Below are 17,504 nucleotides of genomic sequence, written 5' to 3' on the forward strand. Positions count from 1 at the left end.
TTAGGCTTATATGAAACTTGATTTCAACAAAACTGGCAGTGTACCTATGGTAGATATCAGAAAGTGTTATTGTGCCAAGAAACACTCTCGAGTGTTGTCAGGTAATTCATGTAAAAAGAAATATTTTAATTAGTTAACTGATCTTACTTGTTGGCAGAGATACAGTACCTGTGAATTGTTGCTGTTATTATAAGCTGTGTTTCCTAGTGGCTTGGACTTGAGGTTGTTAATTAGAATTATTTTGTCCTCTGGTCAAAACACCTAGACAAACACCAGTTAGGAAAGCTCTAGTCACTACTTAGTCCTGCCTTGAATGCAGGGGAGTGGACTAGATAATCTATTGAGGTCCCTATCAGTCCTACACTTCTATGATCCTCTGGTCACCTGTAATTTGTCTGTCTTATTAGATCTGACCAGGGAATTATAGACCATCAGCCTAACTTCGATACCTGGATAGATACTGGACCAAATTGTTAAACAATCAGAGTATAAGCACCCACCAGGTAATAGGATTATAAGAATTAGCATGGATTTGGTAAAAAAAAAAAAAATCATGCCAAACCAACCTAATTTCCTTCTTTGACAGGGTTAGTGGCACAGGAGATGAGGAAGAAGTAGGCATGGTGTATCTTGATTTTAGTAAAGTTTTGATACAGTCCCACATGAATTCTTGTAAGCAAACTAGGGAAATGTGGTCTATATGAAATTACTAAAAGTAGGTGCACAACTAGTTGAAAGACCGTACTCAAAGAATAGTTATCAATGGTTTACTGTTGAACTGGGAAAGGTGTATCTAGTGGGATCCTGCAAGGGTCAGTCTTGGTTCCGAAACTATTTGATATTTCCATTAATGACTTGGAGTGGAGCACGCTTATAAAGTTTGTGGATGACACTAAGCTGGGAGGTGTTGCAAGCACTTTGGAGAACAGAATTAGAATTCAAAATGACCTTGACAAATTGAAGAATTAGTCTGAAATCAGTAAGATGAAATTCAGTACATTTAAGAAGGGAAAAATCAAATGCACAACTACAAAATGGGGAATAACTGGTAGGTGGTAATACTGCTGAAAATGATCTAATGGTTATAGTGGATCATAAATTAAATGAGTCAACAATGTGATGCAGTTGTGAAAAGGCTTATATATTCTGGGGTGTATTAACAGGAGTGTCCTATTGAGTTATGGGAGGTAATTGTCCTACTCTGCTTGGTACTAATGAGACCTCAATAGGAGTACTGTGTCCCGTTCTGAGCGTCACAATTTAAGAAAGATGTGGACACATTGGAGAGAGTTTGAAGCCACAATAGATCAAAATGCACTACGGATAGTGCAAAGCAGAAGGATCCACAGGGGCACTTGGTGCATGGTAGGCTTGTGGGCAGTAGATTTATACCCTGGCTGCTGTGCACTGAATTGCCACAGACACCAGCTCTAAACGTATCCAGGATTGAAGCTACCTTCTGAGTAAACAATTAATATTTTTCTGGGGTATGGAGTTCACTAATCCCTTTATAATTTGAAGTATTTTTTACAGTGTGTAGCCCATTTTCTTTTCAGGGCTATAAAACAGAATTTACAAGGTTTAAATCTCATGTTGAAGAAAAAGGACTTTAAATCATAGAAATCCAATTTCAAGAACACACTTCCATAGAACAAATTAATATTGGATTATTTTTATCAGTAATGTTTCCTAATTTCTTGAAATATTTTGTATAGTTTATAAGACTAGCATAGTCCATCTATCTCTAAATTGTATCTAAAAACTCAGAATAAACTCCAGTCCTTGCAAAAATCAGTGGGTTTTCTATTTGTTTTTTGTAAATAACTGAGTTGTTTCCAAAATGCATAAAGCCTGGAGCATTCCCATATATTAAAGTTATTCTGTTGCCCCCTGTCATAGCACTGTTGAGTAGAATCACTCAGTCCCCTTTATGAAAGAGACAAGAAATTTTCCAAGGGATTGCTTTAGGATTTCATAGAATAGAATACATTCAAGCCGCATGAAAAAAATGTTTCAACATTTGAGGAACTTCAAGCCTGTTACTTCCAAAAGAAGTGTTCAAACAACTGTGTTCAAATTATTTCATAGTTCTAAAAAACTGGATGTATTAAAAAGGGAACTATCTAATAGCAGTCGGGAAGTATACAGCATTGGTAAACTGTCCAGTTCAGATGTCCACACTTCAAGAAAGATTCTGGAGAGAGTTCAAAAGAGGGCCACAAAAATGACTTAAGGACTGGAAAACAAGCCTTACAATGAAAGGCTTAAGGAGCTCAACATATTTATCTTATTGAGAAGATTGAGAGGTGAATTGATCACTGTGTATAAGATAGACTATATGATAGTGGGGGCTTTTCAACCTTGCTGACAAAGGCATAGCAAGATCCAGTGTTTGGAAGCTGAAGTTAAAAATTCAACCTTGAAATATGAGGCAGTTTACTAGCAGTGAGGGTATTTACACATTGGAAGAGCTTACTTGGGTGGAAGGGTGAGTGGTGGAATTCACCATTGCTTGGACTGTTTAAAACCAGTTTAGAGATCTTTCTAAAACTTATGCCTTAATCCAGCTTTTGGGACAAATTCTGTGGCCTGTGTATGCACAGTTTGGATGATCATGTGGGTGGTCCCTTCTGCCTCTGAAATCTGTGAATTTTCCTCTTTATCCACTTCCTTTATGGGCTGTGGGGAGAACAAGATTGCCTGCATTGCCCTCATCATGCTCATAACAGTGGCAGCTATGCACTAAGATAATAACTAATCAAATCTTATGCTTCAGGGCTTCAGCTGGTTGCCTGCAGGGGTTCGGAAGCAATGCTTTTCTTTGAAGCACAATTGGCCAGATGTATTCTGGGTTTTTTTTCACCTTCCTCTGAAGCAGTAGAGATTGGCCACAGCTGGAGATGGGACAGCAGATGTGGTGGAACAGTGCTCTGAAGTGATAGAAAGAATCCTCTTTCTTAAATGCCTGGCTGGTGTGTCTTGTTCACATGCTCAGGATGAAACTCCTAACCAGATTTGGAAGTAATTTTCTTCCAAGTCAGACTGGCAGTGACCTTGGGTTTGTTTTTTGTCTTCCTCTACCACAGTGGTTCTCAAAGCCGGTCTGCCGCTTGTTCAGGGAAAGCCCCTGGCGGGCCAGACTGGTTTGTTTACCAGCTGTGTCTGCAGGTTCGGCCGATCATGGCTCCCACTGCCTGCGGGTCGCTGCTCCAGGCCAATGGGGGCTGTGGGAAGCAGTGCAGGCCAAGGGACGTGGTGGTCGCCCTTCTCGCAGCCCCCATTGGCCTGAAGTGGCGACCCACGGCCAGTGGGAGCCACGATCGGCCGAACCTGCAGACACAGCAGGTAAACAAACCAGTCCGGCCAGCCAGGGGCTTTCCCTGAACAAGCGGTGGACCAGCTTTGAGAACCACTGCTTTACAGCAAGGGATGTGAATTGCCTAGTAGGGTCATCTAGGCCTGTCTCACCGAAGCAGTTCCTTTCCATTGCAGAAACCTTGGGTGGCTGCAGATTTCGGGATGGAAATAAATTTTTTTCTGCAGAAGCCTGTTGGTGGTTTCCCATGGGGAGGTTAGCAGGAACAGATCCTGCAAGGGGCTCTCCTAAGTTAGAAAGTGTCCTGGGGGAAAGTGAAGCATGCCAGAGTTTACAGTAATGGGGACAGATTCTGCACAATTTAGGGATCCAGGAGCCTGAAGTAGAGGGAGGGTCTGAGCCTCTCATATACATTCAGTTCGCCACCTGGTGTGGCAGGTTGATACACCTAAAACTAAGAGGAAAAGAACCACTCTGAAACACCCGCTGGAAGAGAAAGTGAGCCCCGCGTGAAGGCTAAAGGAATAGCTAGCCCAAGGAAGGAGGTGGTATCTTTGGAGAGAGGACTATTACTTAAGTGTAATTCTTAGTTTTTGAGATACACTTCAGTGGGCTGCCACCCATTTGCTCTCCTACAGAGTAATTTCTACTATTCAGCTTGCATACTGGAATATTTTTCCATTTAACATGATTTATTGTTGGAGTATTTTTCCTTCCTGCTCCTAAAAGGAACTAACCAAGGAAAGCTATGGGACAGTATTGGCATTGAACAGGTATCATGATAGATGTCTTATAAGATTCTCTAACTGCTAAGAACTCTGTAGTTAGGGGAATTACTGACTGGCCTCATGCTTAGACCAGGGAGACTCAGGGTGAAATCCTGGCTCCACTGAAATCATTGAAATTTCACTTCGGAGGTGGTAATCCATTCAGATTGTATCTTCAGAATTACAAATATGTTACTTCTTTTCTATGCTAAAAGTAATTTGGGATGTAATCTTGATCAAGAAGAAATCACTTTGTGTGTTATAATCCAAAAACTCATTTAGAATGCAAACTTTATTTCCTAAGCTGTTTCTAGAGCTCTGAATTTGTATTGCACTAAAACACATTCACTTAATCACAAAGATTAACCTTTTAGTAATTTAGAAGTGTGCTACATACTGCATCATTCTGTTTTGGAGTCCTTTGAAGAAGCCTCTGATCTCACTCTCCATTTAAATCTGTTTTGGACTGATGTACTGAGGAGGTGGTGGTGGTGGTGATAAATGTAACGAGATGTCCTATATTATGAAGATGAGACGGTTCTAGTAGCCTAAATCAAGTGAAAACAAATCTCCACTATTCAGATTGCATTACCCATGTATAGTAAACTAAATTCTGGTTAAAAGTAAAGACAGCAGTCATTTCTTTGGACAAATACATTTTAAAATCAAAATTTTGTAGTTTGCTAAAGGAAAAAATCTTCACAGACACAATTTAAAAAGTTTTTTTTCTGTAACTATATCATATGCTTTATATTGAGTGTTCCTGAGAATGTGTTTAATGACAAGTAATATTTTAACAGGTGATGCCACAGAGGAAGAAATTAAATCTTCATTTCTAGAAACACTAGAGGATGCCTGCAGCAATTCTGGTGAAGTGTCATATTGTGAGTTTGAAGATTACTATGAAGGATTAAGTATTGGAATCATGAATGATGAAGATTTTGTTAATATTTTAAGGAATGCTTGGGGAATTTAGAATTGAAGAATATATAGAATGTCAAAAAAAACCACCACTCCAAATGAGGAGTAAATTAAGTGAGGATTTATTTTTGATATGAGTTACTTTTTGAATGAATGTTTCAAATTTGTTTTAATAGTCTGAAAATATTTGAGAGTAAATTTTCAGAATGGTATATGTTATACATAAAGCTCCCTTTGAATATTTCTTTTATGTACATTTTGTGTTTTATTAAACTGTAAAATTTGTAATAGCTTTGTGCATTTCCATCTGGCAGCAGGATCACTTGTCTCATTAAAATACTGTAGTTTATTTTAAAAACAGTAATCTAGAATATAAACATAGGTGAAAGGATACATGCAAGAGAAAACTTACTATGCATCATAAATACCTGTTGTATTGTTGAGAAGCTTTAGATTTGACTATATATGTTATATATGAACACAGTGTTTTTTCTCTAAAATGTGTTGCTCATAAAAGAGGACGTTTGTTTTATGAAATGCGTAGGGCCAGATTCTGCTTGGCTCTTATGTTGATGAGAAGGATGCAAGTCATCCCTCTTATCTCCCCCGAGTTGGAGAGAGATGCACAATACCAAAAATGCATAGAAAATTAAGAACAGTGTATACCATCTTTTAATGTTCTAATTTTCAGAGCAAAATACAGCTTGTTCTGAATATATTTACTGATCTTCATCAGACATAGTAGATTGAACCACAGGTTCTCCAAAGATTTTAAAGAGATGCTTTTGACTAGAGTTTGGATATACTGTGCATATAGGTTGGAGAAATGTGTTCCAGGGCCTGTAATGTACTTCAGGCTTTACAACTTTTTGCTGAAATGTTTTTTCAAACAAATAATAATTTACTCTTTCTAGATTGTGACTTGCATACATTCTGCTGCTATGATCGTTATTTTTGGTGGAACCTTAATGGTAAACTCCTTAGTCCAAACTGATAGGTTAAAAAAAAGAAAAACCTTTCTAAGAAAGCAGCAATTACAACTAAAAAAATTAAATTTCTAGTCCACACCCCGCTCAAATTTTTCTTACTACTGTAAATATTTAATCAGTTGTGCCTTTTAATAAGATATGTTTTGTGAATCCTGAAAGATTCATTGTATTAAGAAATGGAAAATGCCTTACTGATTTTTTTCTAATTATATTTCATAATAGTCTTGGTGAAAGATATCTTTAACACTAGGGCCAGTTTGGAATCAGACTATATATGTTCAGTCTTGTGCTATTAAAATGTAGTTTGCTTTGTACTTGTCTGATTGCATTTTGATTTATGATCTGTCTAGTGTTCCGTGGACAGCACAAGTTTCTTCTGTCAGACAAAACTTGTTGCTCACAGGAATTTGAGGACAACCTTGAGATTTGTTGGACTTTGGTCAATCTCTTTGTCAGGCTGGTTTATTCTATCTATATAACCTTTTCCTTTGCCTATTTTTAACTCATGCCCCCTTGCTGTCTGATTGTTAGTTTCTTGTAGCCCCTGCTCATTTTGAACCCTTGCTCATTTTTAACATCTCTTCCTGCTGTATTTACTATTTTTATGTTTAACTTTCGGTTTTTATATTTTTAATGTTCTGTTTCTGATTTTTGTTTATTGTAACCATTTCCTATTTAACCATGTCTTGTGTAGCTTATGTTTACCTCTTAACTCTTATGTAATTGTCCCTCACTCCCTTTATTTCCCCTCCCTAATAAAGATGTCCCTTTTCCTTTCACATTACCCATTGTCATTCTGTGATAATTTACCCATCAATTCAGCTCCAAGTGAAGGTTTATCTCTGTTCTTTTGGTCCACCATAAACATGTATCCATGTCTGCTATTAAAGAAAGTTCCATGAATGCTTACCCTGATGTCATTCCTCTGGGGGTTGATAAAAGGTACACTTCTCCACTCCTGCTGGAATCTACCCTCCCTGGAGAGATTCTGTAGACTACCTGGGATGAAATTGTTGGTGCTGGGGAGAAGAGATGGACCTGATTCCCCTGCTGGGTGTCATGTATATCTGTCCTAGAGGTTTTACAGGAAAGCACTTGTTTATGTGCTAAAAAACACATGCATCAAAATGCCATTTTTACTGATCTTTTAAACACATCATCTGTCCCATTAAACTCATTGACTTCATTGGAGTTAACAGCAGAGATGTGTTCAACCCACTGCTTGTGTACGGGTGCCAGTGATTTGGGAACTAAATATGGGTCTACAGCTTTGAGGTAGTAAACCCAAAATGTTCTTCCTGGTAAACAGCAAAATGCTAGAAGGAAATATGGAAATTTAATATCAGCTAGCTCATAGAAAGAAACTATTTCTCAGACCGTGATTCCTATTTACCTAATTTCACCAAATTGCTAAAACATGCTGGGCCAGCCTTTGCACGTAGATTACAAAATACATTGGCAAAATTGTCTTCTCACGTTAAAAATATGGGGGAATATTTTGCGAGAAAATCTCCATGATGATGGCTTCTCTAGTCATCCTGTGCCCGCATGGGAAGGGCAGGAATAGCCCCCAGAAAGCTGCCCCCCTGCTTGATGAATTCCTGGCATGACAACTGTCTGTACAGAAGCCCTATGGCTCATGTCCCTTGCAATTTGTCTTTGCCTTGCTCTTGTTAGTGTCTGTTCTTTGTCACATAAATCTGACACTTTAAAGTTGAACATAAGTCTGTAGTTGTTTTGCTCACATTTTTGTTCTTTAGATCCTGAAGGTACATTCTCCTCGACCAAAAAGAAAAAGAGTACTTGTGGCACCTTAGAGACTAGCCAACTTATTTGATTTAATAGCCCATCCAAAGTGACAACTCTCTATTACCAGCAGGAGAGTGAATTTGTGTGTGGGGGGGTGGAGGGTGAGAAAACCTGGATTTGTGCTGGAAATGGCCCAACTTGATGATCACTTTAGCTAAGCTATTACCAGCAGGACAGTGGGGTGGGAGGAGGTATTGTTTCATATTCTCTGTGTGTATATAAAGTCTGCTGCAGTTTCCACGGTATGCATCCGATGAAGTGAGCTGTAGCTCACGAAAGCTCATGCTCAAATAAATTGGTTAGTCTCTAAAGTGCCACAAGTACTCCTTTTCTTTTTGCGAATACAGACTAACACGGCTGTTACTCTGAAACCTGTCATTCTCCTCGACCGTCATCCACAATAAATACTAAGGGCTAGATTTTTAAAAAGTATTTAGGCACCTAGTAGAATTTTCAAAAGTGCCAAGGTGCTTGGGAGTTAGGTACTTTGGCACTTTTAAAAATCTCATTCGGTGCCTATTTGAATTTTTAGGCGCCTAAATACTTCTAAAATGTGGCTCCAAGACACTGGAGATTCACATCTCCAATCAAACGATTAAGTTCTGAGGCTGAAAGACTCAAGTGTCTAATGTTTCATGCTAATGTGGTGTTTTCCAAAAATTCTATTTTGTACAAAGCTGGTAGCCTCTATCCTTCAATTAAATGAGAGCTCCAACTTGTGAATCTTTTTGCCCTTTTTCTTTTTTAGTCTCTTCTCAAATGTCCCAATGTTTTACTTGAGTGTATCCTGACTTCTTCCATTATTATTTACTTGAAAGGTAATGTGGTTAAACTGCATCTCTTGTTGCTACCAAAGTTTTGTACCATTAAAACTGCTTGGCGGTATACTTGTGAGAAATCTGGGATTCCCAAAGTCTGCCTCAAAATACATTTCAAACATATCTAGTAGATCTATGTTTGTTGTTCTTGGCATTGCCTAAATGTTCATAAATAGCCGGTGCCCTCAGTACTGGTATTCCCATTCAGTAAAGCTATTTAGCTGTATCTGTAAGGCAAGTTCTTTGCTGCAACGCAGAGCTCAACAAAACAAATAATCTTCAAGGCTGCTCTAGCTTATGCTGATTGCTAAGGCCCTAGGAGCTGTTTATAGCTGAGGATATCCAGAGTGCAGTATGCTATAGATATGTCCTGTCCCTCTCCTTGCACTCACCACCAGGAGGATGGTGTAGAGATAAGTGAATGAATCTGTTTGACTCAAATGACTATTTCAATCGTGGTGACTCTGGCCACTTAATTGAATGAATGTGCATTGATGAGTATGTTTCCCTCTAGTCTAAGGGCTGCAGTGGTAATTGAAATCTTGTGTGGTATCTAATAAAAACCACACAAACACACACAATATCCTCTCCTCCACCTCTGTCATTAAATGGAATGGTGGCATCCTGAACCGGAAATGAGAGCTCTGATAATGAAACCTTAGGAAGCACCAGTGGGATAGCTGTATCAATCTGTCCGATGCACAGATATGAAATAGCCCTTGTAAGAATTGATGCCAGGGATTCCATGTCAAAGCTTGATCGTGTCCTGAATTTTTTTGGTAGTTCAGGTCCAGGCCTATTCTTTTGGGACAAGCAAAAATACATGTTTAAAAGAATTGTGCACCTTACACACACACACACACCACCCCAGTCTAAAGGAGGGGCACAGGACTGATTACCATGGCATCATGTTTTAAGTTCCTGGGCAGAGGTGATAAACTTGGGGCTGAGGGGTTGTAGAAGAGGAGAGAACAGGACGCCAAATCCTCTCCCAAGTGTATCCCTTCTTGAAGAGCTCAGTATCCAGCGATCTTTCTTCCAGGAAAAAATAAAGCCTGCCCTCAGTCTTGTTAACATGAATGCAGACATGGGATTTTGTAGCTATGTGTTGGATTTTATGGAGGAGAAGGATTGGTTGGATTTTCTAATTCTATTTAAGTTCTTACCACAGTGACAGGCCTGGCATATCTGAATGTCCTGTTGTCAGCCTTTTTTTTTTTTTTTCCCCTCTGTCTCGGCCAGAGCCCCTACCCATGGTAGAGGATGAATCTCTTTCCCTGTCTTTGGCTATAGGCTTGAAAGGAAAGTCTTGGCTTGTACATTTTTTTTCCTGTCCTTTCTGAGGTGGAAAGGACTTGTTACTTAATCTAATGAAAGGACAAACTTTGTCCAAAGGCTCAACAAGGTTAGTACCCCCATCACCCATTTTGCAACTTTAGAGATTGAGAATTTGGAAAGCTGGTAGTTATCTCTGAGTGAGAGATTGAATTCACAGGAAATGATGTTGCTGTATCAAATGAGGCACCTGCCCTGAACAAAAAGACAAGGAATGTTTTCCTCAGGACTAGTTTGATTTGTTTATCCCTTGAATTTTCCAGACCATTTGCTCAGGTGGTGACTGCTTCAGAAGAAAGTGTGGCAAAAAGGTGCCTACATGTGTGGAGTGGTTATAGAGTTCCTGGTCCTGCACACTGAGAGGACCAGGATAGGTTGAGCAGGGAGCTTAATAAACATAGGAATTTTCTGGCTAGGGAGTTCTCTAGTGTCAGGGACCAGGGCATAGGCATTCTGGCCTAGTGATTACTGCTGGGCTGGCATCACAGAGTCAAGGGGCAGCCACGAGGGGGTGATTGGCAAGCAGGGATCAGAATAGTTGTGAGAGCCTACATCAATAGGTAAGAGTCAGGGTCAGCATCCGTCCAGGATCATAGCCCAGAAGTAACTATCAGGCTGGAGTCAGAAGCCAAAGATCTGAGAACAAGGCAAAACAAGATGAGATCTAGAGCTGCAGCAAGCCAGACGTCTGAGTGGTTGCCCAGATAACTTCCTTCAGTACTCTCCAGGGTTAAATAGTAAGCATGGGCCCATCATTCTGGTCCCTTTGGTGCCTAATTGCCACAGTGGTCCTTAGATGTGGCTCTTCATGGCCTCCTGGTGGTGATGTGAGTGCATGCTGTCCCATGTGCCACAAACCCAGGTTCCAGTCCCCACAGATCCTTATATCTAGTTGCTGCTTAAGGCATGGCTCTTTATGTTTGTCTTCACACTATGTGGTGTCAAAAGTGAGTGTATCCTTTCTAAAGAAGGATGGAAGGAGGGGAAAAAAGAGCTCCCCAGTGTGGTGAGTAAGTAAGGAAAGTGGAAAATCAGGCGGAGACCTGTGAAAGCTGCAGCAGAAAGGTGGCAGAGCCCTGTCTCACTGCAGTAATGGAACCATAGCACAAATGGCTATGTTACAGAAGTTTAATTTTGGCACTTAGGAGCTGGCCTTGGTGGATCCATAAATTCGAGCGGTTCTGGATTGCTTCTGCTTAAACAGAGAAAGCACAAAAATAGCAGGGAAATGTCCTCATATTTGCCATGGCTGATGCTGATATCCTGTACCCTACCTGTCACTGATGAGGAAAAGAAAGAATACTCCAAAGTGAAAGAGGCTTTTGATGCCCATTTCAAAAGCAGACAATATTATATACGAAAGGGCCAAATTTAATAGGAAGTGCCAGGAACAAGGGGGAAATATCTGAGACTTTCATTACTGCAGTTCATAGTCTTAATAAACATTGCAAATAAGAATGTTAAAAGAAGAAATAAAGATACCAGCACCACTCCTGTCTGAGACACAAGTTTATCAGCACAGTTTTGGTTAGACCCAGATCTCACACTAGCAAAAGCTATAGCTGAAGTGAGAATGCAAGAAACCATAAAGGAACAGCAATCTGACTTACATGCTAGCAGCATAGGGAAGACTGCATCAGACAATATTGATACAGTAAAGAGAAAAGACACAAATATGAAAAGACCAGTGAGGCCAAATTTACAACATAAGAACAGTGCACAGAGAATGGGAGAGCAAAGAACCTTAATAGGAGAGAAAAGCTCTGGAAAATATGGCAAGACACCACCACCGCTGGCAACAATGCAAAAAGAGACCAGATGTAGAAGATGCCACAAAATGGGATATTTTGCAGCAGCAAGCAGGTCACCAAGAGAAGTTGAAACAATCCAAGAGGGAGTGTTATCCTATGACAGTGAGTCCATAGGGACTGTGTCCTCAATAGAACAGACAACACTTTGGTACACAAGCATGAATCTCAACAATTGAAACTGTAAATTTTAAATTGACATTGAGGCATCAGAACATTTCCAAAAGAGAATCTCTCAGATTGTGTCAGATTTGGCTAGCAGATTTGGTATATGGCAGAGAGAAAAATGAACATGATGAGAGACTACATGCAGTTTTAAGACATTTCCAACAACCAGCCTAAACTCATTTTGGGAAATTCTTACCAAATTTAGCTCATGTAACAAAACCCTTAAGAGATCTCCGTTAATGATCAAAATATGTGCATCTGGGGTAGCCTGCAACAGAACACTTTTAATAAAATAAAAGAACTACTGACCTCCACCTGTTTTGACACAAATATTTGGCACAAAATTTGGTAAACTATTCAACCACAGTAACAACAGACGCTTCCTATGGGTTAAGAGCAGTTCACACACAAGACTGGGCAGAAGGCAACCACAGACCTATTGAATTCACCTCAAGAAGTCTCACAGAATCCAAACAGCAGGTCTGCTCAAGTGGAACAGGAAACTCTAGCAGTCACTTAAGCACAGATGAGCCATTCACAGGCCCATCTGTTTGGCTTGAATTTTAACATAGACAGACCATTAATGGCATTATTGAGTTCAAAGCCACTGGGTGACCTTCCACCTATGATTCAAAGATTTCAACTGTGGCTGATGCAGTTTTCTTTCAATTTTGAACATATCCCAGGGAAAGCACTCATAGCCGCAGACATCCTATCTGAAGTCCCAGTTGAGCAGCCGCCAACAGAAGAAGAAAAGGCTTTAGAGACAAAGTCTATGTTGACCTTGTTCTGGTGGCAATTCGTATCTGCCAGCTAACTTCAGTAAGTTGGAGATGAGCACTTTTGATGGGAGCTTCTGCACCTGCTGCCTGATGGAGGCAGAACTCCTAAGGCCTTCCTCAGCCTGGTATTTCTCTGACTTCACCAGCTCTACATCTCAACAACTGTCCCCATTTTGGCACAGGAGACATGTTAGGATTGGCAGATACACTGAAAGGAGCTAACAGCAGTTTCACTTTTCAGGGGTTTGAGAGACTTTCTCCTCAACTTTTTCCCTCCAGTTCTGTTCAGTGATGTTTCTCATCTCTGTAGTTGGGCTTTGAATTGGACTGAAACTAGTTAATTTAGGTTCAAAACTATAAACCCGGGACATTTCCATTCTTCCCTGAAAAAGCTTGGGTTCACTCCCCTTACCTTTTTGCTGTTCTCTGTTTTGGGGAAAAACACTAGCCAATCCCTCCATTTCCCCTCAACCTCTGATATCCTTTTTGGGAGGAGAGGGGATTTGGCCTGTTCCCCATGTCCTCTGCCTCTGAGAATTTTGGCTAAGAGGCCAATTCCTCTTAGGAAACTGACACTTCACTGTGATACCACAGACTGCACCACACATAGACTACGGAAACTCCAGGCCATTACAGAAGAATATGAATTAAAACAAGTGGAAGCAAGAAAAACCGGCTGAGAGACATATACAGTAGCAATATATCCTTTTGTTACGACCTCTGTTAATTAAGTGAATTTTAATGCTTTCTATAACTCACTCTAATTTTGGGATCATATTATTTTTCTTGACACAAATTTAAATCCTGCAATTAAGCTGATAAAATGATTTTTTGCTTATAAAGTCATTTCCTTTGATGACAGTGTTTGCACTGGTGGTGACATTGACTGCAGGTGGCATTCATGAATGCTGCAATTGTTTCTGCTTTTTAGACTAGTTAGAAATTATTGTATCCCACCTCTTCCTCCTCAATCTTTCAGGACCAAATGGAATAGCAACTGAGATTTGGAAGCTTAAAGTGCTGACCTAGCATGGCAGGACTTCATCCAGTGTTCTCAGGATAAGAGGATTTAAGGTACTTGAATGCCAATGCTCCAATTTCACTCTTTTTATAATAGGATGTTGGAAAGGGCCGATAAAGCAAGACAGTTTATACCAAATTATAATATGATACTGTGCTTTTCATGGGTTTAATAGACTTAAGGGACAGGGGACTATTAGTGTTACATAGTTTCAAAGTGACCTTAGGGAAATAAGCACAGAGTGAAGTTTTGGATTTTAAAAATAAAATAAAAAACACTGGAAACAGATCTTCCTATGCTGGCAATTGGCTTTCCACCCCTTTAGTGGATTTCCACTTTCATCTCTGTGCCTTTTTTCCATACTGCCTGTATTCCTGATGCCCTCTCTTAGCCCGTTCTGCTGTGCTTCCTCCCTTTTCTTCTCCAAAGCTAACTTCTTCCATAAAAACTAGGAAGTCTAGGCCTTCCCTCAGAAAATGTTATCAAAATAATAAAAACACAGAACAAACAAAAATAACTTGTAGGGATGGGTGGGTGGGAGGCCTGATAAAACCACTGCTCATTCACTTACTGATTGTTGCTTCCCATTGCTTGGCTCTGATCCATGTCCCACTGAAGTCAGTAGACTTCAGTGGGAGATGAATCAGGACCTTTGTCTCTGTGCTTTGGGCTAGATTGGCCCCAGTAGTGCACAGGTTCACTGAGTGATGATAGAGGGAGATTGCAAAGAGAGCCCCATTGCACACACTTCACAAGGGTCAGGGACAACCCAAGACCTTGTGTTCCAGGTTGCTTCTTGCTGTACCCTCGAGGAGCCAAAATCTCCCCAAATGGGGCAGGGAAGAAGTGTGAGATAGATAGCTTTATTCTTCTCCCGCTCAAAAGCCAGTAGATCTGATCAGCGACGATGAAGGGAATACACAGCAGCAATGGTGCAGCATGCATACTCCCTGCACATCAGTTGGCACAATTTCGCTCTCTTGGATGGTGTGGCTCTGCACTGCCACACAACACAGGGTAGTTTTCAAAGTACAAACTTTGGCCTTTTTTGTTCAGGTTATGGTTCTTCGTGTTTCTACTTGTTTGTAAAATACCTAGCATGCTTTTAGAACTATTATATGAATGAATAATAATCTGGTTTTGGAAACCCCAAAAGAAGGCTCAAGAATACTCTACTCTAATCCACTTTAACCGTGATCAAGCATATTTTATTTATAGGGCAAAATATGGGACAGTAAGTTCAAAGAAACCCATATTGTTAATGTATTGTACTGGATACTAAATGCAATTTGTGTTATGGTAAAGTAGACCCAATTAAAAAAAAGTGTTTAAAAACGCTGCACCAAAATATAATTAACAGGCAGGTTCTTTTATTGGGCATTATATTTGAACATGTCTGTTTTTATGGAAGAAGTTAATTTGGTATATAATATATTTGTTCAACAGACTGGTTTTATCAGATTGATTTTCTATCATATTTTATTTTTGATACATTTGATGGCATATGAATGATACTTTCTCCTTTCCTCACTGAATCATATTTCTGTGGAATTTTAATGTGAGTATTATATCCTATTACTCCATGATATGGTAAAAAGGCACATAAGCCACCTCCACTTAAGTTACCTATAGTTCTCAAAGTATGGGGCATTCCATACTGTTGCAGAATCATGTCATTCTAATAAAAAAAAACACCGAACATTGAGAAATCTGACTTCTCCTACTCTGCTTTCAAGATGCAGGATTTTTATTATTTCTTGCTGGTCTATTTTTTTCCTGCTTTGACTTTAATGAGGCTCTCTGTAGGATGGAGAGCTTCAAGAGTTCTTATTCAATAAGAGACAGCGAGAAAGCACTTGTTACAAAATGAAGATTTTCTTCCAACTCTCTGTTATACTTAAATCACTGATGGTTCCCCCACATACTTTTCCCCACAATGAATTAATATCCTATAATAATACTCCAAATTACATAGCACCTTTCATCTAGAAGGAGCAGCATACAAGGTGCTTTACATACTAGTAAGGTTCATTAACTCATTCATATTTCTTTTTGGTTTAATTCCATTTCTCTCATCAAAATAAAAGGAATTTTAAAAGAGGTCATCTCATTCATTCCTAATAATTATGAACATGAACATTTCTGCATTCCTTTTTACTTTACAGTCTTTTGATAACTTCTCATACTGACTTGCACTCTTAGATTGTACAGAATATTTGATTGAAGGTAATCATAGGTATGCCTTATGAATGCATAGTCTAGAACAGCTGACACATGGAAGTAAAAAGTTATGAGTTTAAAAAACAAACCCCACAACTAATAACAGCATTGCCACTGACAGTTGATTCTAGGATTTCTAACACCACCTAGAAACTTATAAATATAATGAGGGGGAAATATTGGGAATAATCTTGGCAGTAGAACAAAAAATTGACATGGTAGGAAATAACTTATTAATCTAAAACCATAAAGGCTCTGGTAAGGATGACAATAAAGTCTTTTTTTATTTTAATTAAGCTGTATTATATTAATACCGTATTGTGAAATTGAACTCATTGCTGACAATGCAGGATACAGTTATGCTTTCCGTCTAGGACAAGATTGTCATAAAGGACAAAAAACTTTTCGCTGTGTATTTCAGAATATAGTGGAGCTAGGGAAAGAACTTAAGTATTGAGTCTCCTAAACAATTTTTGAAAAGCCATGTTAAGAGCCTAAATCAGTACATTTTAAAATTTGTTCATTAATGAGCTTGATAAATGGTTACATTTTTTCAGAGTTTAACGTAGTATTACAATTCATTGTGGTAATGCTAAATTTTAAACTGAAGCTCTTTTCTGCATGAGGGTCAATAATTTTTTGGTAGCCTTTGCAGTAGTGAAAGCGATTGTTCAGGTTGCAACTCCACTTTCATATAATCCCAGTTTTCACTCTGTCTTCTACAAATTTTCTTCTTTTAGTCACAACCCAATTATTTTTTAAATTTTATTGTTATGTCTTATTGTAGGATCTAGGAACCTCAATCAAAAATCGGGGTCCAGTTGTGTAGACCAGGGGTGGGCAATAATTTTTGCCGGGGGGGCCACTCCAAGAATTTTGGTAAGTTGTCACAGGCTGCACTTTTCTACTATATTAATGGAGCAGGTCTGAGGTCTGGGAGGGAATTTGGGTGCAGGAGGGAGCTCTGGGCTGGTGCAGAGTGTTGGGGTGCAGGAGAGGGTGAGGAGTGTGGGCTCTGGGAGGGAGTTTGGTGCAGGAGAGGGCTCCAGCTGGGGCAGAGGCTTGGAGTGTAGGAGGAGATGCAGGGGTCTGGGAGGGAATTTGGGTGCAGGAGGGAGTTCCGGACTGGTGCAGAGTGTTGGGGTGCAGGAGAGGGTGAGGGGTGTGGGCTCTGGGAAGGAGTCTGTTGCAGGAGGGGGCTCCGGGCAGGGGATTGGGGTACAGGAGGGGATGCAGGGTCTGGGAGGAATTTTGAGTGCAGGAGTGGGTTCTGAGATGGGGTAGGGGGTTGGGGTGCGGGAGGGGGTGCCAGGTGCAGGCTGTGTCTGGGAGGTGCTTACACAGGCGGCTCCTGGCTGGCAGTGCAGCAGCGCTCCATGGCCCCAGGCCGTGGCCCCAGGCCTCTCCTGGAATCGGCTGCAGCTGGCTGCTGCTGTCACGTCTCTGCGCGCCCCATGGGGGAGGGGGAGCAGCGGGTCTCTGTGCGCTGCCAATGCCCACAAGCACCTCCTGCGCAGCTCCCATTGGTCGGTTTCTGGTCAATGAGAGCT

The 17,504-nt window shown here is 40.2% G+C and overlaps 1 protein-coding gene across 9 annotated transcripts in view; it reads left to right on the forward strand.

The window, feature by feature from the left end:
- The window catches only part of CAPS2 (calcyphosine 2), a 61,989-nt gene extending 48,255 nt beyond the window's left edge, over positions 1-13,734 (forward strand). For 7 of the 9 annotated variants that reach the window (XM_073327740.1, XM_073327736.2, XM_073327742.2 and 4 more), the window contains 3 exons: positions 5-101; positions 4,884-4,967; positions 6,344-6,886. In XM_073327740.1, the coding sequence (XP_073183841.1) occupies positions 5-101; positions 4,884-4,967; positions 6,344-6,495 (333 nt within the window). In that variant the 3' untranslated portion in view covers positions 6,496-6,886. The other 2 variants (XM_073327744.2, XM_073327739.2) reach the window with 2 other exon arrangements.
- The last annotated feature ends 3,770 nt before the right edge of the window (positions 13,735-17,504 follow it).

The sequence above is a fragment of the Lepidochelys kempii genome, chromosome 1, assembly GCF_965140285.1.
Source record: "Lepidochelys kempii isolate rLepKem1 chromosome 1, rLepKem1.hap1, whole genome shotgun sequence".
Classification (NCBI taxonomy): Eukaryota; Metazoa; Chordata; order Testudines; family Cheloniidae; genus Lepidochelys; species Lepidochelys kempii.